Genomic DNA, 20,039 nt, shown 5'->3' on the forward strand with positions numbered 1-20,039 from the left:
TTTTTTTTCTGTGATTTTGAACCAATGATAATACAGGGCCTATTTCCTGGGTTGCAAAGTAAACAATTGTTATATTCAGTGTGGCCTCAAGGTGGAGCTAAAGATGTAAATATTGGACGATCAATCTGAATTTGCAGCCATATCAAAATAATTGCATGCCCCGCTGCCAAAGCCACTGTGACGTCTCCCAACTTCCCCTGGTCTCTGTCCCATCTCTGGAGTCCAAGGCTTTGTCTCATGCAGCTTACTCTTTCTGTGTTATCTCAATCTCCGTGACCTCGTCGCTCCTACGTCTTTTCGACTCCTTGTGCTGACCATACGGTCAGAAGCTGAATCTAACTTCCCTTGGTCCCAGGACGTGAGATTAAATTTCTGATCTTGGAGTCTTTTTAACAAAGAGGATGAAGATTGACCCAGTTCAGCGTCAGTCCATTCACTTCCCAAGGCTCATTCATGCTACTTACTGCTGGACTGTGTCCTAAAGAGAGAGCCTCAGTCAGTCCCAGATTGCGCTTCACATTTTACAATCATGTTCCGACAACCGCTTTTCTCAAAAGTGGTTCGTCCGACACTGTCTCACATTTCCATGCTTCACCTGTTTCATTGTCCTGGGATGAGAACTAATCTCCAGCTGAGCCGTGGTCCCAGACTGCATTTGAGGTTTAAGAACCCCCATAGGTCTAGACTGTCGTCTCGTATTCTAGAACCTCTTTGCTACCCATCATGCTACTTCTGTACTGTATCCGGGGGCTGAAGGCCGATGTTGTCTCCAGAAGCAGGATGGTCTTGCGGAGGCGCCGATCGATGAAGTGCGCGTCCCACGCCGGGTAGCGCTTTCTCGGGAGGTCAATCCGGATCACGGGGCCCTCCTGCGCACGGGACGAGGAGGAGGTCCTGTGAAGGAGTGCAGGAGAGGAGGATGGGGAGGGACGGACCTGGAAGACAGGCAAGCAACTGTCCCTGTCTCTCTCCTTGTCCCTGTCTCTCTCCCCAGGACCCAGCTCCCCCGTGTCCTTAGTCCTGGGGAGGGTCCGCGGTGGGCTTGTAATGACCATGTCTGTTTGGGATCCTTGTGATGGAGTGAGGCAAGCATCAATCACTCCCGCGACCCCTCCTGCACCCACCACGCCCTCGTCTACACACCCTCCCCAATGTGAGCCGAGGACGGGTCCATCGGGGTGCAGCCAGCAGTAGTACAGCAGCATGAAGAAGGTTCCCATGGCGAAGCTGCAGGCAACTAAACACACCACGACCAGAGCGTAGGAGTCAGAGGTGAGCGGGCTGCGGTAGGTGTACCAGGCGGCCGTCAGTGCGACATTCTCAGCCAGCGTCACAGAGTAGTAGACGGTCATGCGGAAACGACTGGGACCTTCCTTGACATTGAACCAACAGAAGATGTAGATGATGCCCACCACCATGTTGTAGATGATCTCCTCCCACTTGGACATGCAGAAGTCAGTTTCTCCTTGGATGATCCAGAACGTCATGACACACCTGAAAACAACCAATGACGGGTCAGTTAACCAAGACACCAGCAGTGACCACGGTTGATATTTCAAGAAATGGAACAGAAATCTCTTCTCACACGATGGTGTCATCGACATATCATTTGCAGATCATGGCAGGATATGATCAGTGAACTGAAGCTACCTGTCCTCCCTCCACCTGCATCATTACACTTCGCCCAAATCCACACACTGTCTGCACTAATACAGAAATCAGGAGTCTGGCCGCCTGTTAGTCTGGCAGAGTAACTTCTTCCAGCAGAAAATACTAGTTATAAACCTCGGTGCAGTCCAAATAACAAACCAGAAGCACATTTGATCATTGACTGACAGTTTCCAGCTCTGCCTTCTGACTCTGTTATTCACTGATTGCTTCTAAAGGTGACGGCTTTTCACAGATTTTGTATGGACCATGCAGAATCTGCAGATTCAACCTTCTTCACCAAAGAAAAAGTGTTGTAACAGTTCTCAATCTTTTTTTTTTTTTTTTAAAGTATGAAAAATATTTCAGTTTGAATTCATTCAAACCCAATTCAATCTTTGTCTACAATCTGAAATACATTCAGTTTGGTTGGCCAGTGATCCTGAACACTGAACCTGAATATTTGTCAGGGAAAAATAATTATTTTCAAACTAAACTTTCTTGGGTAAAAATAAAAAAAATAAAAAAAATACAAATTTAATTTTAAATTGGGGCCGGCTGTTACCACACTGTCTAAGTTGTTGGGTTTTATGAATTTGTCAAATAAATAGAACAAAATTAAAACAACTGTTCAATAAAAGTTTAAACAGAATGAACCGAAACTAAAGATGTTTTTGTATCAATCACATTTATACGAAGATGCAACCAGTTTTTTTTAAAAACAGGTTTAAATAATCTATCTTTCTAAAGGACTACAGGAGTCCATAGTGTTATAGACAGTGTTAAACTCCATGCTTCCCAAAAACATGGCTGTGGACTTCATCACATATGGCGCACCAGTGGCTGACGATGAAGATCCCAAAGTAGAGCTGGAAGACGGAAGCGAAGAGGGCGAAGGCCACGGTCCTCGCTCCGATGGTGAAGAAGTGCCACAGCATCTGTGCAATCACCGCCTTGTAGGACATGGGCAGTTTGTCGTCACGGGAGTCTCGGAGAACCTTCTGGTAGGAGGCGATCATCCAGGCCAGAGACACCAGGGAGGCTGAGGCTGAAAGTCCTGGGGGGGGGACGAAAAAAAACAAGATGTAGAAAAATCTATGAAAACAGCGGACACAAGAAAAATAGAAACGGGCTGTAAAAATCTGTGTCGACATTTTCAACATAAATCTAAAGAATTTCATGACGTTTAATGACAATGAAGATGAATTATTGTAAAATATTTTAGCAGTTACCGACTTTTTTTTTTTAAGGGAAGGTCAAATGATCATTAGCCTCTTGGTGTTCTACAACAGTGAGGCCCATTATGAGCTGCCCACAGCACAGTTTAATACATGAAACATTCATCTGCGTTAATCAAGAAGGCTTGTCTCAAATTAGCCATGACTCACACTGGGAAGGTATTAAAAATTAAGCAGGACGAGAGCTGCTCCGACTGTGCAATTGAGCAAAATTTGGATCTTTCTAATTTTCAGAAGATGAAGAGCTTCACGATCCAAACACACAAAGAGAGTTCAGACTCGTGGGTTACTTTAATTATAATTGGGAGTGAACAGGAAGAGAGATAAAGAGTTGAAAATGTGATTATAAATTCAAGACAAAATAAAATGGAATAATAAAAAAAAGTACTGCTCAATGTTAGATAGACAAGAGAAAAATGCTTAGGTAAAAAAATAATAGAAAAACGAAATATTTATTTCAGGGATGGTCGATAATATTGGCCGACCAATATTATCGGCCTGATATTAGCATGATTATAGAATATCTGTAAGAATCGTTAGGTATAAAGGTGGGGTCATGAGATGTTGCATATTTCAGAATCAGTTAAGTGTTTGTACAATATCAGCATATCGGATATCGGCCTAAAGTTAATATCGGACATCCCTGTATTATATTTATAAACTGTTTTATTGTCCTGGATATCAGCATTACGAGTCAAACAATATTTAATATTATATATATATTTTAAATCCAATATCACATCACATCAAAACTTCTACTCTTGTAGGAAAGCTACTGTTGCTTTAAATAACGTGGTGACATTTACTTTGATGTATTTATAGGAAAATATATATAAAAAAGTCAATATTCTGATCTCAAATATTATTGTTGGATTCATGTACTCTGAACAAATAAGTAATAAAATATTTTTTTAAAAATCTGCTTTGATCGACTCGTACTGACGGCCTTCTTACCCTGCAGAGGCAGAACGGCGTTTCCGTGGATCATGATACTTAGCTGGAGGACGAGCTGCGGCGCTGACTTGAGGAAAGCCTCCAGGAGGCGGAGCATGGTGATGTCAGCACTCTCAAACATCAGGCGCCAGTGGAAATGGCGCCGCGGCCCATTACTGTGCCAACGGCTCTGGGCGCCCAGGTACAGGGCGTGGATGTACCTGAGGGTCAGAGACAGAAGAACCGTCAGAGACAGGATATAGTTGATGAAAAACATGTGTTGACTTCTAGAGAAGAGCAGTCCTAGTTTGAGATGTTTTTTTTTTTTTGGAAGATCTGTGACAAAGTGTCTATCAAAGGTTTTATTTTCACCTGCTGGAGCAGCATGAGATTCTGCACTGAAGTCACACCACACGGTGGGATTTGATGACAAGAAAACACCCTGGAAACACTGCTGTGTAATGACAGCTATTTTAAGATTCCTTTCTTTTTTTTTTTTTTTGATCGGAAGTGGGACCACCTAACTGGATTAAAAAAAAAACCCTGGTGATTAACTGTAAGGAAAATATGATAAAACCAAGAAAATAATAATTTAAAAAATACCAATTAAAAAATGCCATCAGTATTAATTCAGTTGGATTTTCTCTATTCATTTCATCAGTACAACCATTTTTTTTTTCAAAATTTTAGATTTTAATATCCACGAGAGTTTAAAAAAAGCCATCCTGTGACCACCACGTCATTAACAGTTGGATTTTCTCTCTTCATTTCATCAGTAGAACCATATTTTTTTTTTCTAAATTTTAGATTTTAATATCCACGAGAGAGAAACAGAGAGAAGGATGGACTCTATATACATATTTATTTTTTGCCTACACCTTCGAACCTCCTGAAATGGGCAACAACTGATGTCAGCACAACACGGCGGAACTGCATTGGCAAACAGGTGTATTTGCATGATGGGAAAAGATGATGGCAGACGGCAGCAGCGCAGCAGGACAGATGGATGGTGGAAGACAAACCAAACTCGCTGGAGAAGAAGTGAGACAGCGTTCCCTTCATGTGCCTCTGCATCCTGAAGCACATTTTAAACGAGTTAAAAATAACCAGCGGGGCAGAGGGTGCACGCACACACGCACGCACACACGCGCACGTTGACGTACACGTGTGTGTCAGCGTATATACGGCTTACTGCATGTACAGCATGTGTCCAGTATATATGATTACAGTTGCAGACAGAAACAGTTCTCATAGAGCCTTTTCACACACACACATTTGCGTGCGCACGTACATGACAGATAGGAAGCAAGGCCAACGAGGCAGCCTTGAAAATCTGTAGCTCTGCAAATAATTTGCTGGCCAAGCAGAGCCGCTGGTGCTCCTCCATTCAGTCCCAGTGTCTCTCTGTCTCTCTGTCCGTCCACGTCCACCTCCGTTTGTCTCCACAAGTGTTTCTCCTTGGGTTTTTTTACGCAGGTCAGCAGCTACAGGGCACAGCTCTTCAGCCTGACCATCTTTGGTTGTTGTTTCCTTCTTTAAAAAAAATGGTAAAGCGTCTCCATTTTCAACTCTTTTTTTTTGTCTTGTCTGTTAAAGGTCATTTACCTGATTTGATTCTAAAGACGTTCCTCGGTGTATTTTTCCGTCTTTTCCTCATCTCTCCTTGTCACTCAAATTTTTCCTTCTATATTTTTTTCTTCACTCCATTTATCTTCATATTTCATTTTCTTCCTCTTGTTTCACTCTTTCTGTTCCCTCTCATTTAGGTTTTTTTTTTTCCTCTTTGCTTTCCATCCAATTCCACGCAGCCCACTTCCATTTCCTGTCTGTTTCTTCCTGTCGTTTGGCTCTTTCCTTCTCCCTATTTATCCAATTTATTTTGTTCTTCCCTCAGGCGTTCTTATGTGCCTCCAGCTCCAAATCTATCAAATCTATATGAATCCTCACCCCCTCCTCCTCTTCTTCTCTCCTCTCCTCGATGCTGCAAACACTTTGTGCCCCCCCCCCACCCCGTGCCCCTCCTCCAAAAACGACTATCTCCAAGGCTGCAGTTGGACTGTTGAAGGCCTCCAGCTTAACACACACACTGACTTTTCCAGGATCAGCAGTCCTCATGGCGACTGAAGAGGTTCTAATGAGGCAGAACCTTCAGTTTAGGTCCTGGTTAAGTTCAGAGGTCAGAGATCCGGTTCAACTGCAGCTTTATTATTTTTTATTTCAACTTCTCTAAAAAGTATTCCATTTCATTAACTTTTAACTGGTTTATACAGAAGTGTGTTTGTATGCAGTGATGCAAACGCTGCCGTTCTCTGTGCAGCGGTAGAGATGATATAATGAGGGAATGTGACCAGGAGGACGATCTTTACAGGATGCTGAGCTACGGAGAGGAAAAACAGAGTGAGGACAGACCAGTGTTTCCAAAACGGTTTTTCTGGGACTCATATTTCAAAAGTCACAAACCTTGGCGACCCAAGTCAATACACATTATTCATAAACTCCTGGGAAACATGATGTGAGACGATCCCCCACCACCACCACCCCCCAAAAAAAAATCTTGGTAGTGAGAATCAGAAACCAGGACCATGGAAATAAAGCATGAAGTTGTCGATAAATACGAGCCTGGTGCCCGCTGAAGAAGGAATACAAATCGAAAAAAAAGCAAAACAAATAAAAAATAAAACATAAAAAATAGAAGATTCGAGATACGGATTATGCTTGTATCTCAAGGTTCCACTGTTTACACTGCAGATCTGTTGGCTGTTGGAGGTGGAGGTGGAGGTGGAGGTGGAGGTGGAGGTGGAGGAGTCCTCCAGCCTCCATCACTCGTCTGAAGAGACTCTTAACCTGATCATTATCACATCAGCAACCAGCCGCTTTTATTGCATCAGTGATTGTGTGCATGTGTATGTGTGTGTGTGTGTGTGTGTGTGTGTCCCTCTCTCCTGTGACTGGGTCACTGGGGTCAGGAGCTGCTGCTGCTGCTGCTGCTGCTGTGACTGAATGATCTACATTTGACTGCGTGTTTTCACTGCTGTGTTCAAGCTCTTAGTCGAATCTTTACAGCCAAGTGACGCTCCCTGGGGTCGACCTGTGTGAGTGGTACTTACTACAAAGAAGATGGAGAAGAAGTAGAAGTCGTTTCCCTGAGAGCCAGACATGTACTACAGTGTACTACAGTAGTACTGCACGGCAAGGCTGACGAGAACTGCGCATCTCCTAGTACACGTCAGAGATGAGGATGTAGCTTTGAACGTTGTAGAGTTCAGGGTCGGTCTGATGGTTCTCCGTCTTAGTTTGCCTGTTTAGTACAACTGACGTTTGGTGATGTTTTTTGAAAGTTCACGTATTTACTAAGAAATGTCTTAAAGAACTGTCAATATTTGTTAACTTCACTGAGAACTTCAGATTAATTTGATTTCTTTTGCAGCTCCTCCCTTCGTTTATACATCTCATCCGTGGATGTTTTTTTATTCTTCTAACTTGGTTCAGTCAGACAGACACAGAGACATCCACCGTCAACAATATTAAAAAAATATGGCAGAAAATACATGCCTACAATTGAGTTCTCCAATGTATAATTAATGAGTAAGTCGGTAACAACAGTTCTTGAATAATAAAAAACATAAACCTACAATCCTTACGTCAAGTCCCAATAAAACATCATGTTTTTCAAATATTTAAACACGGTGTGACTCCATGTCCGGCACCGAGGGTTTTCTGCTGCTGTGTCTGTGAAGTTGACTGAGACTGAGCCACAGTCTGTGAGTGAGTGTTGGTGTGGAAGCCCACACACGGCAAAAACTCCTCTCTCCTGTCTGAGTGCAGCTCAGCTGTCAACACCGACCTACTTATACTGCCACACAAAGAAACCCGGCCCAGAGAGGGGAGGACGTGGACGGGATGGTAAAAATAAAAAAACACAATATTGAGCCAGAAAATTAAAAAAAAGAAAAGAAAGTTAGACAGAAGGAAAAGACAGAGGAAAGAAAGAAAGATGGATGGATGAATGGATGGATGGATGGATGATGGATCACAGGTTCAGCTCCAGGTTCTAAACTCCAGGGTTCAGACAGAGAGAGGACATAAACGTGAAGGACTGAAGGAGAGAAGTGAGCGAGTCTGAGCGACAGTGAAACAGCAGTCAAAGCTGCAGAGCCACTGATCTGATAAAAGCACGCAGACTGATGAAGTGTTTAATTGGGAATTGTGGGTAAATCTGAAGTGTTTGCAGATATACGTGTGTGTGTGTGTGAGGGAGAGAGAGAGAGAGAGAGAGATAGTAGCTGATGCTATCACTGAATTGCCAGTGTGATCCATTATCTCTCAGCCCATCTCTCGCTGATGCATCTGTTATTTAGAAATCCTAAGGTTTCATTATTGACTCCGAGGGGAAAAAGTGAACGGAGGGAGAAATATGTCTGTTATTAAAAAAAAAAAAAAAAAGGAAAAGTGTAAGAATTGAGAAATACAATGTCAGAGGAAATAAAATAAAAAAATCAAATGTGTGAAAATATATTTGAAATTTTAAAAAATGCAAAACAGTGAGATAACACAGGACGAGAGTCGAAGACGAACAGGGAATCAGAAAACTGGGTGGAAAAAGTGATTTTGGTTTGAAGTTTTTGCTTTGACTCAAAAGATGGTGTTTTTTATTTTAGAAGTTCTGAGAAACTGTGTGATTGGTTCTCTCTCTCTCTCTCTCTCTCTACCCAACATTTTGGCTTCAACACCTCTAGTGAAAACTCCATTCCGCTCATTTCTCCTAATCTCTCCTTCATTCTCCTTCTCTCGTACCCAAATCATTTTGCTAAACTGATCTGTCGATACAAGGACTTTTGTTTTTTCACCTCTACCAGGAACACAGCACCAAGGTCATCACTACTGATACTGATACTAATACTCTCTACTTGGGCCAAAACATGAGGGATGTGCAGAGATACAGGAGAGAAGGAAAAGAAAATATCTTTATGTCCTGACCAATCAGAGAGAAGAAGTGACGAGAACAGATCAGAGGAAACGTTTGAAACCAAACCTGAATGGAAATCTATTAAAAGGATTCAAACTTTGGCAGCAGGTGGTGTTCTACTCTACTGTTTCACCTTTTTTGATTCTGAACTGAGAGAAATTTTAAAGAGAAAAAGCAGGTTGTGTTGAAAACCAAAACTTACAGCTAAAAAGTTCTGATCGGGGTCAGAGTTCAACAACACTGATCAGTAAAGAGCGACGTTATGAATGAGAACAAAAGTTATTGTTCTCCTGTTGAATAACAGACATCAAAGAAAACAATTCGCTGGAACTGTGATGTCGTTCTCCACAAGAAGAAGAAAAATAAAAATACAAACAAACAGTTGACGCAGTGGAGAATGTGATCAATCTGCAATCGAAACATCGCGGCCCAGGTTCAACGAGGTATTTCTGCTGAGAGACTTCGGTGGCAGGAGGCAATTGAACTCCTCTGTTCTCCTCCTATCTGTGCCTCTACAGATTTCCACAGGGTTTTTACCCTCGGAACATTAAACCACAGTCGAATGTCAAGATTGGCCTCAGACGGAGGCTGAAGAAGACGAAGAAGAAGAAAAAACACTTTGGTTTTTAAAGGGAGAGAAATTTGTCTCCATTTACTCAGAATTTTTCCTGACGTCTCACCACTGCTGGAGCTGAGGTCACATTTCAAATGCTATTTTCTTTTTAAATTGCATTTTTTTTATAATGATCATCGGATAAAGTGCTGCACAGTTAGCAGTTCAAATGTGGAAACAAAGTTAAATTTATCCCCTAATGAGAGAGAGAGACAGAGACAGAGAGAGAGAGAGAGGTAACCAATGATAAAAGGTAATACATAAAAACAACAGTCACTACAGATAAACTAACTGTTAGTCTTTAAAGCTGCTTGTCCTTGAACACAGGACAGAGTTCTCAGCAGTCGTCATCCATTAGTTGCAAATAAGGCTTACTGTACGAAAAAGAACAATCAGAGTTGGAATCATCTGCAGGTGCAGGGCCGAGCCACCAGAGCAATGTTTTTCAAACCAGAGCACTTTTGGAATCTTTGAACCTGGTTCTTTTGTCCATAAAAATGGACCAAGTTAACACAATTCATTTGAGTTAGAATTTCTTGATGTTAACTACAACACGTCATGTTATCGCCCAAAAAACCAAAAAATCTGCTGACGCTAATTTTTTGCTAATTAGCATTAGCATGCTAATTTGAAGTTGGTTTGCGGTACAGTTTCATACACCAACCTGACATTAAGAGACAGTGGACACACCTGAGATCATTGTTCAACGTCACTGAAGTCACATGATGTAATGTCTGCAACTAATGTTCCAACTAGTGGTCAAATTCAAAACAACAACAAATATTAAAAATTACGAAACATTTTCTGTTGGGGGTTTAACAAAAGATTAAAAATGTAGGAAAAAAAAATTCACTGCTCACTGGTCAACATCCAGTGTGTGTGTGTGTGTGTGTACCTGGTATGGTGGATTGTGGGGACAGAGATTAAATACCATTGTTTTGTTTCCTCTACAGGTACCAACTGGAGACGGGGTATTTTTGAAGTTCAAGATTTAGTTCAGAGTTAGGATTGGAAATAGGGTCAGATTAGAGTCAGGGGTAAGGATTAAGATTAGGATTAGTCCTGTAGAAGTGAAAGAGTCAGGGGATGCTTGGGTCTATACAGAGTGCTCACAAAAGACAAAAACCAGTGTGTGTGTGTGTGTGTGTGTGTGTAGGCCTGACTGTCCAATATAGTTTATCCTCGACATGTTGCTACCATGGTTACACAGGGATGTGGAGTTCCACAGAGACAAATGGAGACGTTCTGCTGCTGTTGATTACCTGGCACCTGTCACCGTCACTCTCCTGTCTGGTTTCTTTTCTTTTTTTTTTTCCATACTCACAAACATGACTGACTTTTCCAGATAAATGTTCTAATAAAGACTCATCTTTAACTCTTCGTCATGTTTTTCTCCCGTTCTTCGGTCCTCAGGGTTCATTTCTGGTTGTCTGTCAGTGCAGAATCTCCAGGCCTCCTTCTCACAGACAGGTATTTTTAGAAACAGCCCCTGTGTGGTTTGATCTGTCATCCAAGCACAAACTGAGGATTACGTCACTGAAAAACGCTCAGTTTGGAAGAAACTTGTGCCGAGGAGAAGATTGTATAAATCTCCAGTTGGAAGGTTTGACTGCAGGAAAACAGGGTTTTCACCTGTTCTCTCAGACTTTACATCGGACACTTGTGTTTTACTTCAATATATATATATTTAAAAATCCTGTCAAAAAGACCTCCGTGTATATTTCTGCAGCAGATATACACTGTAGTAAAGTTGAAAAATGCACTTGATCAGTTTGGGTGAGTATCCATGGAAACTATGTCGAGGCGGAAAAATATTCTGATAACGTAACTTCACAGTATTTGAATCTGTTTACAGTACTTTACTGAAGGAAATCTTTTTTTTATTTTTTCGTTCTTATTTTTCACTTCCCTCCTCAGCCCTAGGTGGTGCTATTGTCACGAGTAGAATTGTGTCTATGTTCAGCAGCCTGTGATAAACGTCACGTCAGGTTCACTCTCACTTTCTTCTTCTGTTTTTTACAAAACTCTTCTGAATTGGCTGAGGCCATGTGGGCTGCATTTGTTTATGGGTCACAGAGTGGCCCACGGGGATTTCTGCATGAGGCTGCAGGAAAAGAAACGTCGACCCACACCAATATGAAACCTTACAACGTACAAATATGTTCTCCTTGGGAAAGACCGATCATCTTTACTCTCCTGCCCCCGGTGGAGGTCGTGTTCCTCTGGTACTGTTTATCTTCACGTGTGTTTCTGAATGTCAGTTGTGACAGCTGCCAGTTACACAAACATACACTGAGTTCATTCCCATGCACCACGTGGGACCGAGACTGAGAACCCTGACAGGGTGAAGTGACTCACATCAGAGATGGCCCCCGGCTGAATGTGCTCAGTGGAAAATCTGCCTGCGCTTCACGTTAGCAGCAGGTTGGTTTTTTTTTTTTTTTTAAGTAGGTAAAGTGACACAGTCTACAGTAACATTACAGCCAGCAGTTTTAGGTTAAAGGAAATGTTTTGAATCAAATTTAAAAAATCTACATTCATTAAGATGACGCAGTATATTATCATGAATAATATTAATAATTGTTTAATTATTTAAATTATTGTTATTATTATTATTAATTATTATCATTATACTGCAGTAACAAAATGAATAATAATAATAAAATAATAATGATAATATTGTTTTATAATTATAGTAATATATATAATTATAATTATTATATTTAATTATTTTATTTGTAATATTATTATTATCTGCTTATAATATATTATATTATTATAGTATTATTATAGTAGATTATTATTATTATTATTATTATTAAGTAGATAATACTTATTATTATATTATTATTATCTACTTATCTTATCCTAATAATATTTTTTAGCATTTGTTACTACAAAGTAACTCCCCAATAATAATACATTAAATATTTACACCTGGGTCAACGACTACATTTAAAAAAAAAATGGTAACATTTTTATTGTCTAAACTGTTTCCTCCCTTCAAATGGTGGCAAATTAAGTTTGGAAACAAACTGGAAAATAAATCCTGTTCAGCCAGCAGTGGAGGGGGCGTAGTGGTAACTTCACAGCATGAGCTACTGTAGTTGTTAAACAAGAAGAAGACGAAGAAGAAGACGAAGAGGAGGAAGCTCCATCAACGTCCAACATAAAATTATTAAACTGTCCGTGGAGATTACGTCTACAGATTGTTCCATCCTCGCGGTGCCCGGGTCTGCAGTTAACCGCCCTGTGCTTCCTCTGTAATCAGCTTTCTGAGCTGCAGCCCTGATGCTCCGCTGATATGGGATGTCATCAAGCCATTAGGCTGATTATCTCTGCTCTTATCGCCAACTTGCCGTTCTGCTTCAGTTCCTCTGTTTGGAGTCACGGTTTAGAAACTGTGTGTCAGCCGTGATTCGCCAGTGAAATCAGTTTTGGAAAATACCGTGTATTTTTCCTCATTAGCAGCGGGCACCAGTCAACTCGTCCACAACTGCAGCACCCGTAATTAAAACATCCAGCCGTCGACACGCTGGCCTGAAGTTTTCTGGTCTCAACAACAAGTTAAAGCAAAATCATTTCTTCATGAAACTCTTATTTACTTTTTTTTCTCCTCTCGATTTAATTTTATGTTGACATCTTTTTTTTCATATTTTTCAGGCCAGTGAGTTTTTACTCAGTAAAAAGAGGACAAGCCAATGACAGTCTGGGATTCCTGAGCCAACCTTCAACTCACTGACATTTACAGCACCGTCAGACATCATAAAAGTTTATTATTAAGAATTCTTACTCTAATACTCAAAAAGACTTGACTTTTGAAATGTCTGATTAGAAAGATTGGTAAATTGTACATAATTAGAACTCGTATATTTTAGTTGCTTTTTTATTTTTCATTTTAAGCTCAGTGAAGCTAAAATGATAGCTGTGTTGTCTTATCCACAAAATCATTATAAAAATATAGAAGATTTAACCTAAATGTGGTACGTTTGATGTCCACTGCCACTCAGTGGCATCAACAGAAATTACAGTCGATTGGCTGTAATGCATTAAAACAGAAGGATTGACACCAGTCTTTAGCTCATCCGACCGTATCTGGCCCGTGAACCATAGTTTGTCTAAGCCTGACTTGGATGAATGTCCCGGCATCAACCCTCAGGACATCGTGTGAACTTTGCAACGTTCAAAGCTGCGACCAAGGCTAACTGGCTAACACCTCAGGTCTATTACACCTCCACACACGTCGGTTGACACTCGGTCGTTGTCCACTGACGTACAAAACTCCTGCCTTGTTGGGCCGTTAAAACGAGCTAACCTGTTAGCAGCAGATGTGCTAACCCGTTGTCTCACTCTTATTCTCACTAACAATGAGATGAAACAAACATATTCATCCGTCTTCATTTCCAAAGACAAAAAACATCACGTGCATTTTCATGCTCCTGTCTGCATCGTTTTCAGCTTTTCATTTTTCTGATTTTAATTTCCAACACTTCACAGTCACCGGGCTGTCTGCGCCGCCGCTAAAATCTGGCCAGATCCCAGCTGGAAGTAAACATTCAGTCTCTCTCTGTGCGATAAAAATAAGGAATCAAGATTTTTTTGCAAGCAGAGATAAAAGGATTGATGGAGGAGCCATGAGGGAAGTGGGGAGGGAGAAAGGAAAATGGGGGCAGACATCTGCAGGACGTTGAGTGAGGATTTCTAATTTGAGAGGCAGATGAACGGGGAAAAAAAGCAGGTTTGAGGACGCAGCTGAGCCGACACACGAGGGGAAGACTGATTTGGAAAAATGACAGAGCGGGGGGAGGAAAATGAAGACTGCCACGTTCCTCCTCCGCCGCTGCAACTTCACGTGTCCCCAAAACCCCAATTAATCCACAACCCCCAGATCATTCACACGGATGCACTCTTACACACAGAGGAGTGAACGAGCGGAAAAGGAAGAGTCTCTCCGTGCTGCAGCTGACAGTCTATTCATTTCAATATAATAACCCTAAATGATGTTAATGACAAATTCTCACCATGAATAGACTGGAGTAAGACGCCGCGTAACTGCACGCTCAATAGGCAGCACGTGTTATAAATAGACTGTCGTGAAATGCTTAAAAATATAGTGCGAGTGTGAAAACCGTGTCACTGCGCGGCTCCACCAACGTGTGAGTTTGAATTGGTGTTATTAAGACGGAATACAGTCGGAGACAAAGACGGCTAAAAGGTAGAGAGATATTTAGATTCAAACAATCTGGATATTCAACATTTGTTCTTGTTTAATTGAATGGAAAAGAACGAAAGAAAAACCTTCTTCTCTCAACATTTCTGCCTTTGGAGGTAAATAAGTTTGAAAGAAAGTGAACTCCTGACACAGCACACAACCAAATGTGACCTCTGTTTTTAACAGAGCACCTCAGTGGTGACTTGGCAGCTGGTGGACTCAAACCTGAAACCTTCCGAACCCATGGCCGCTTCTGTAACCACTAAGCCAACACTGCCCCCGACACAAACATGGAAAGTTGGAGTTTGAAAAACAAAACAAACAAGTCCAGTTTTTCCAATTTGGAAATGAACTGAAAAGCTTGATGTAAAGCTACAACTAGCGTAACACTGCTCTGATGCTAAAGTGCCGACTTCTCATTTATTTAAATAGAACGCTGAGGCAAAATCTCACCTCCACACGAGTTCCTCCGTCGGTCCATTTTCTGTGCACTTCACGTTTTGCAGCCAAACTTGTTTTTAACAAACGGCACTAATGGAATTTCACTGACGCAGACTTTGATTTCAACATGACACAGTGCAAAGTGACCAATTAAAATTTCACATACTCATGCTCCGGTTGCTGTTCCTCCTATAGTCCACTGACAGTCTAACTTCCTCCAGATGGTATTCCCTGTCTGCCGTGATGGGACTCTGTTGTGTGTAAACGTCGTCCCGTTTAGAAAATAAGGAGAAAAAACAGATTCCGACTGGAGTTTAGTCCTGCTCGTGTTCAGACAACAGCTGCTGCTTCAGCCTAACAAAGCCGTGACTCAGCATTTGGAAAGTCGGAAAAAAAAAAATCTAAAGTAGCTCATATAAATGTTACAACTCAAACGAATGACCTTCAAGCTGCAGGGCAGCAGTGAGAACCACTCAGCCACCGTGTGGCACCTTCACAGAACCTGTCGGTTTTAAAGTCACTGTTGACGCACTGCAGTAGTCGATTAGTTAGTGACTTTTTTAAGACAACTGTGAGCACAACATCACGCACTAACTTTTAATTAAGAAATAAATAATAAAAAATATATGATTCATCCTAATCCTAACCCCAATCCCTGACCTAATCAAATCCTAACCTCTAATCCTGACTAAATCTTGAACCTCAACATACTCTTTCTCATGCCGGGGACCTGGAAAAATGTCCCCACAAGGACAGAGTGTCCCCATAGAATTTCTTTGTTTTATGAATTACATATATAAACATATACACATATGTTTTATTAAATGTATTAAATGTCACTTCATGTAAAAAAACAAAAACAAAAAACTATTGAACTGGGAAATAAAAGATCACACACTTGTGAATCTGATCCACTTTCTGTTTGAATCTGTCACTGTCATTGTTTCTATGTTAGGACGTAACTGCTGTATATGAGCAGAGCCAGGAATCAGACCGACAACCTTTGGATTGAAAGATGACCTCCTCTTCCCACCAGTCTGGTCCACACTGGCAGACAGAACGTTGAATTCACATGAATGTATAAACAGAATGACTAAATATTGACTCAGCTTCAGCAGTGGAACATTCCAGAATCCACCTGCTCTGTGGTAGGTGTTCATCTGTCACCAAGTGAGAGTGTCCTCTGCTGCGGCGGAGCTGTCCGCCTTGTCACAACATCACTTCACACACACTCATTTAATTCACTTTCCCAAAAACATGTTTCAAATCACCACACGGGTTATAAACCTGCCTGTGGTTTCAGAGCAGACACCGATGCCGGCGAGCGTCTGGGAGGATTAGTATGCACAGACCTGGGACCTGGTGCAGACTGAAGATTCATTACTGTCTGCATTTATTACCTGCGCAAACAAAGTGCCGGCTGCTGGTCGGCTGATTCTTCTGAGGGATTGTGGTCCAGGAACGGAATGATGAGATTGTGGCGGTGAAATACGCATCACTCCTCCAATGTTTTGACACTGTGGGAAACCGAGTGTCCTCGGCAGATCTTTGTGTTCTATTTTTTTATGGACTTCTTTTTTTCTTTTTTTGTGAAGAACTCTCCTGTTGTATTCAACCCAATTGTGCTTTTGTCATTTATAAATCATTTGTGCGGAAAAGAAAAATGGGGGAAAAAAACTGTGAAAACAAAAAAACCCAACCACTACGGTTCTCCCAATATGAGTTTCCAGTATTGTGTACTTTCCAATACTGAGTACTGAGTCACCTACACTTCTTTACAGGGTAGTGAGTGGTGTGTGTACTCAGTGAGAAAATGTTTTCAGCAGTTATATTTTTGTTCTCATTAACTGAAGGTTATTTCAATTCAAACTCTGTTTTAAACAAAAAGTATTTAAACTGACGGTCGACACAGTGTTGGGTAAACAAAGACAATGAGTCATTTAACGCCGCCAGGAAAACACACACAGCAGCAGCTGACCAGTGAGGAGCTGGTCGTGGTGAAAAGCTGTTACAAAATATCAGGCCCCCTGGACCGACACGGGTACGAGAACGAGTACGTGTGACGTATTGTATTACCCACAGATTATGTAGTAGTGGAACACATTTCTATTGGTTAATAATGTAGATCAAGCTGTTTGAACTGAGCCGTTAGCATCTGAGCTACAGCTAACTGGCGCTAATGCAGCACATCATGACCGGTCTGAATGTTTTTGCAATTCTTAAACTTTGTGCTCATCCAAAAATGAGAAAGAACAGAAAATGTTTAATAGTTATAACAACAAATTCAAGTAATTAAAAAAATTCTATGGCAAAAAAGCTGAACTGAGTGAACATGAAGTGGCTGCAGCAGCTACAGCTAGCACGAAGGCTAAAAAAAAAAAGAAAAGAAACAGAGTATGAGTGTTTCTGTTCAACAGGCCTTTGAAGCAGACGTTTACTGGAGGACAATAAAATGATAAGATCACAGAGTTTAAAGCCCTGGACCTGAAATGTTTCTGTGGTTGTGAACTAAAGATCTAGGAGCTAAGGAGCTAACAAATAGTGTTTAAAAAAAAGGCCTCTGTGTCCTTTCTGTCATATAATGAGAGGGGGAGATAGAGGAAGTTAGAGAGTGAGAGAGAGCCTTGAGTCACACAGACTGAAAATGTCACTGTTTTAAGTCGGACACACACACACACACACGACACGTTAAAGTATAACGTGAGTATACACAGTATAAAGAGAAAAACAACTCTCTCTCTATAATCCCATTATAAACAATGTCTTTTATTGACCTCTCTATATTTTTATGTCCTCACTTCCACTCCTTCCACCTCTCCCCCTCTCTTTCTCCCCCTCTCTCACATTTTCATACACTCATCCTTCTTCTTTATGGTCCACATTTCTGTTTAACCCCCCTCCCCTGGTCTTTCTCCTCACCACGGCCTCTTTTATGTCACTCTTTTATGGGAATCCTGCACCTTTACATCCTGGCTCCTGTTTTACTGCTGAGTTTTGGATGAACACTCACTTTGTTACATGGATCATCTACATCACAGCCCTTTATACACTCACTGTGTTTACTTTACTGAATGAACTTCACTGAACAGCCTCAAAAACACAGTTTAAAGTCATTCAACTTTTCAACACTGGAACACTGGTTTTCCTACTCCCAGGTTCCCTCTGTACCACCTGAGAAAACACGGAGCTCTCTGAGAACCACCATGATGACCAACATTAGAATTCCCCTGCTCGTTCCACCTTCAACTTGCAAGTGATCCCATGATCCCGTGCTGCCTGGGCTTATGTGAACAACGGACTTGCATTGGAGCAAAATAAAAAGACCAGACATCCTATTTCATAATCTCACATTTTTTAAATTAATTGTGCACAACTGAAAATGTAAATGTGAAAATATTTTTTTGTTAATTGTGCACAATTGAAAATGTAAATGTGAAAATTTCCCCCACCTACCACTAGAGAGCGCTCGCGTACTAATGGTGCTACGCGTACCACAGTTTGAGAACCACTGAGCTAGTGCATCAGAACATTCTTGTTACGCTCTCTCTGGTCCATTAGCCCAGAACCAAAATTCCAGCAGCAGATTTGCAGTACAGGTATCTGAATATATATCTCCACTTCGATCAAGAGGTGGCGCTAATGCACAGCCCACTATGTATTTCATGTATTAACTTCAAAGGTCAATGCAGAGGTGACTGACTGGGAGGTTACTGAGCGTTTCATGTGGAAAGTTGTATATACAATAACACCTACGGTGCAGTGTGACTTGGTGTTGCTACGCTGCTTTAGCTTATCACAGGGGGATGTTCATACATTCACTGAATATTGTATATCACTGAATTATGAATGATCTTCTGAACAAAGCTCGCTCCTGGAGCAGACTCTCCGGTGAATTGAGGTTTGAACAGTGTGAGGCAACCCAGACTTTGTGGTTACTCATCCAGAAAGTCAGTGAGTCTGCAAATCAGTGGCAACACGGACTGAGTCATGTTCCACTGCAGCAGAAACGAAAGGGTTTCTGACGTTACAGTAAGACTGACCCACTGACTCCACTGTTGTTACTGTACGAGCGTTTGAAAAAGTTCAAAATTAGAATTTAGCCAGTTTGTTGTTTGGTGTTTCTATTTCTCTGGGTTTTTTTTTTTTAATGCATTCCATGTTGTAGTTAGAAATCTGCAGAATCCCAGAACTAAAAACCAAACACAGCCTGCGTTTCATCATCACAGGCCTCAGTAAAGACTCGGTGACAGATTTATTATTATAGGTTTGACTGGAGCTCCATAAATCTGTACCAAGGACTGAGAAGAATAAAAGAACACATTTCCATAAAAGCCGTCTTATAAAAGTGAGTGAATTAACAACCTCACCTTGATTCTCAATCCTGCTCACGGGCTGTGACCACTTGGATTAACACTCGGCTCAGTTTTCTGATTGTATTACAGCATTTGAAAAAAAATGGCACAACTTTTTAAATGTCTTAAACTTTTCCTGTCCTCTACTGTAGTACTCAGTACTGCATTTTCTTATAACCTACCAGTATGCTGTGTACCATCTCGTTTAGGTAAACAAAGCCATCGTTCGCAAATGCGTTTATCTCAATTTCAAAACAAGAATCCACATTTTTAAAGCCAAGACTTTCTTATGTATAATTATTTTATAATGTTTTTTAGTTTATTTTTGTTATATTTTGCGAGATCGGATTTAAAAAAAAATATGCGATGTATGAGAGAGCGAAAGGGAGAACCGCGATATAGAGAGGGAACACCGAGATTATTAAAATGAGCTGCAATGCCGCCATCTAGTGACCAGAGGCTTGTTTATTGTTCGTAATGTTCTGTGTTATGAAGGAGTTAACGGTGAGGGGAGGGGGAACCGCGATATAAAGAGGGAAGACCGAGATTATTAAAATGAGCTGCAATGCCGCCATCTAGTGACCAGAGGCTTGTTTTTTTTTTGTAATGTTTTGTGTTTTTAAGGAGGTAAAAGTTA

General features: G+C 41.1%; 1 protein-coding gene across 1 annotated transcript in view; it reads right to left on the bottom strand.

Moving 5' to 3' along the window:
* Positions 1–20,039, bottom strand: part of xkr7b (XK, Kell blood group complex subunit-related family, member 7b) — a 47,915-nt gene continuing 27,876 nt past the window's right edge. The window contains 3 exon segments of the mRNA XM_008318927.3: positions 1–1,494; positions 2,485–2,704; positions 3,840–4,039. Of these exon segments, the coding sequence (XP_008317149.2) occupies positions 681–1,494; positions 2,485–2,704; positions 3,840–4,039 (1,234 nt within the window). The 3' untranslated portion in view covers positions 1–680.

This window comes from Cynoglossus semilaevis, chromosome 10, assembly GCF_000523025.1.
Source record: "Cynoglossus semilaevis isolate Cse_v1.0 chromosome 10, Cse_v1.0, whole genome shotgun sequence".
Taxonomy (NCBI): domain Eukaryota; kingdom Metazoa; phylum Chordata; class Actinopteri; order Pleuronectiformes; family Cynoglossidae; genus Cynoglossus; species Cynoglossus semilaevis.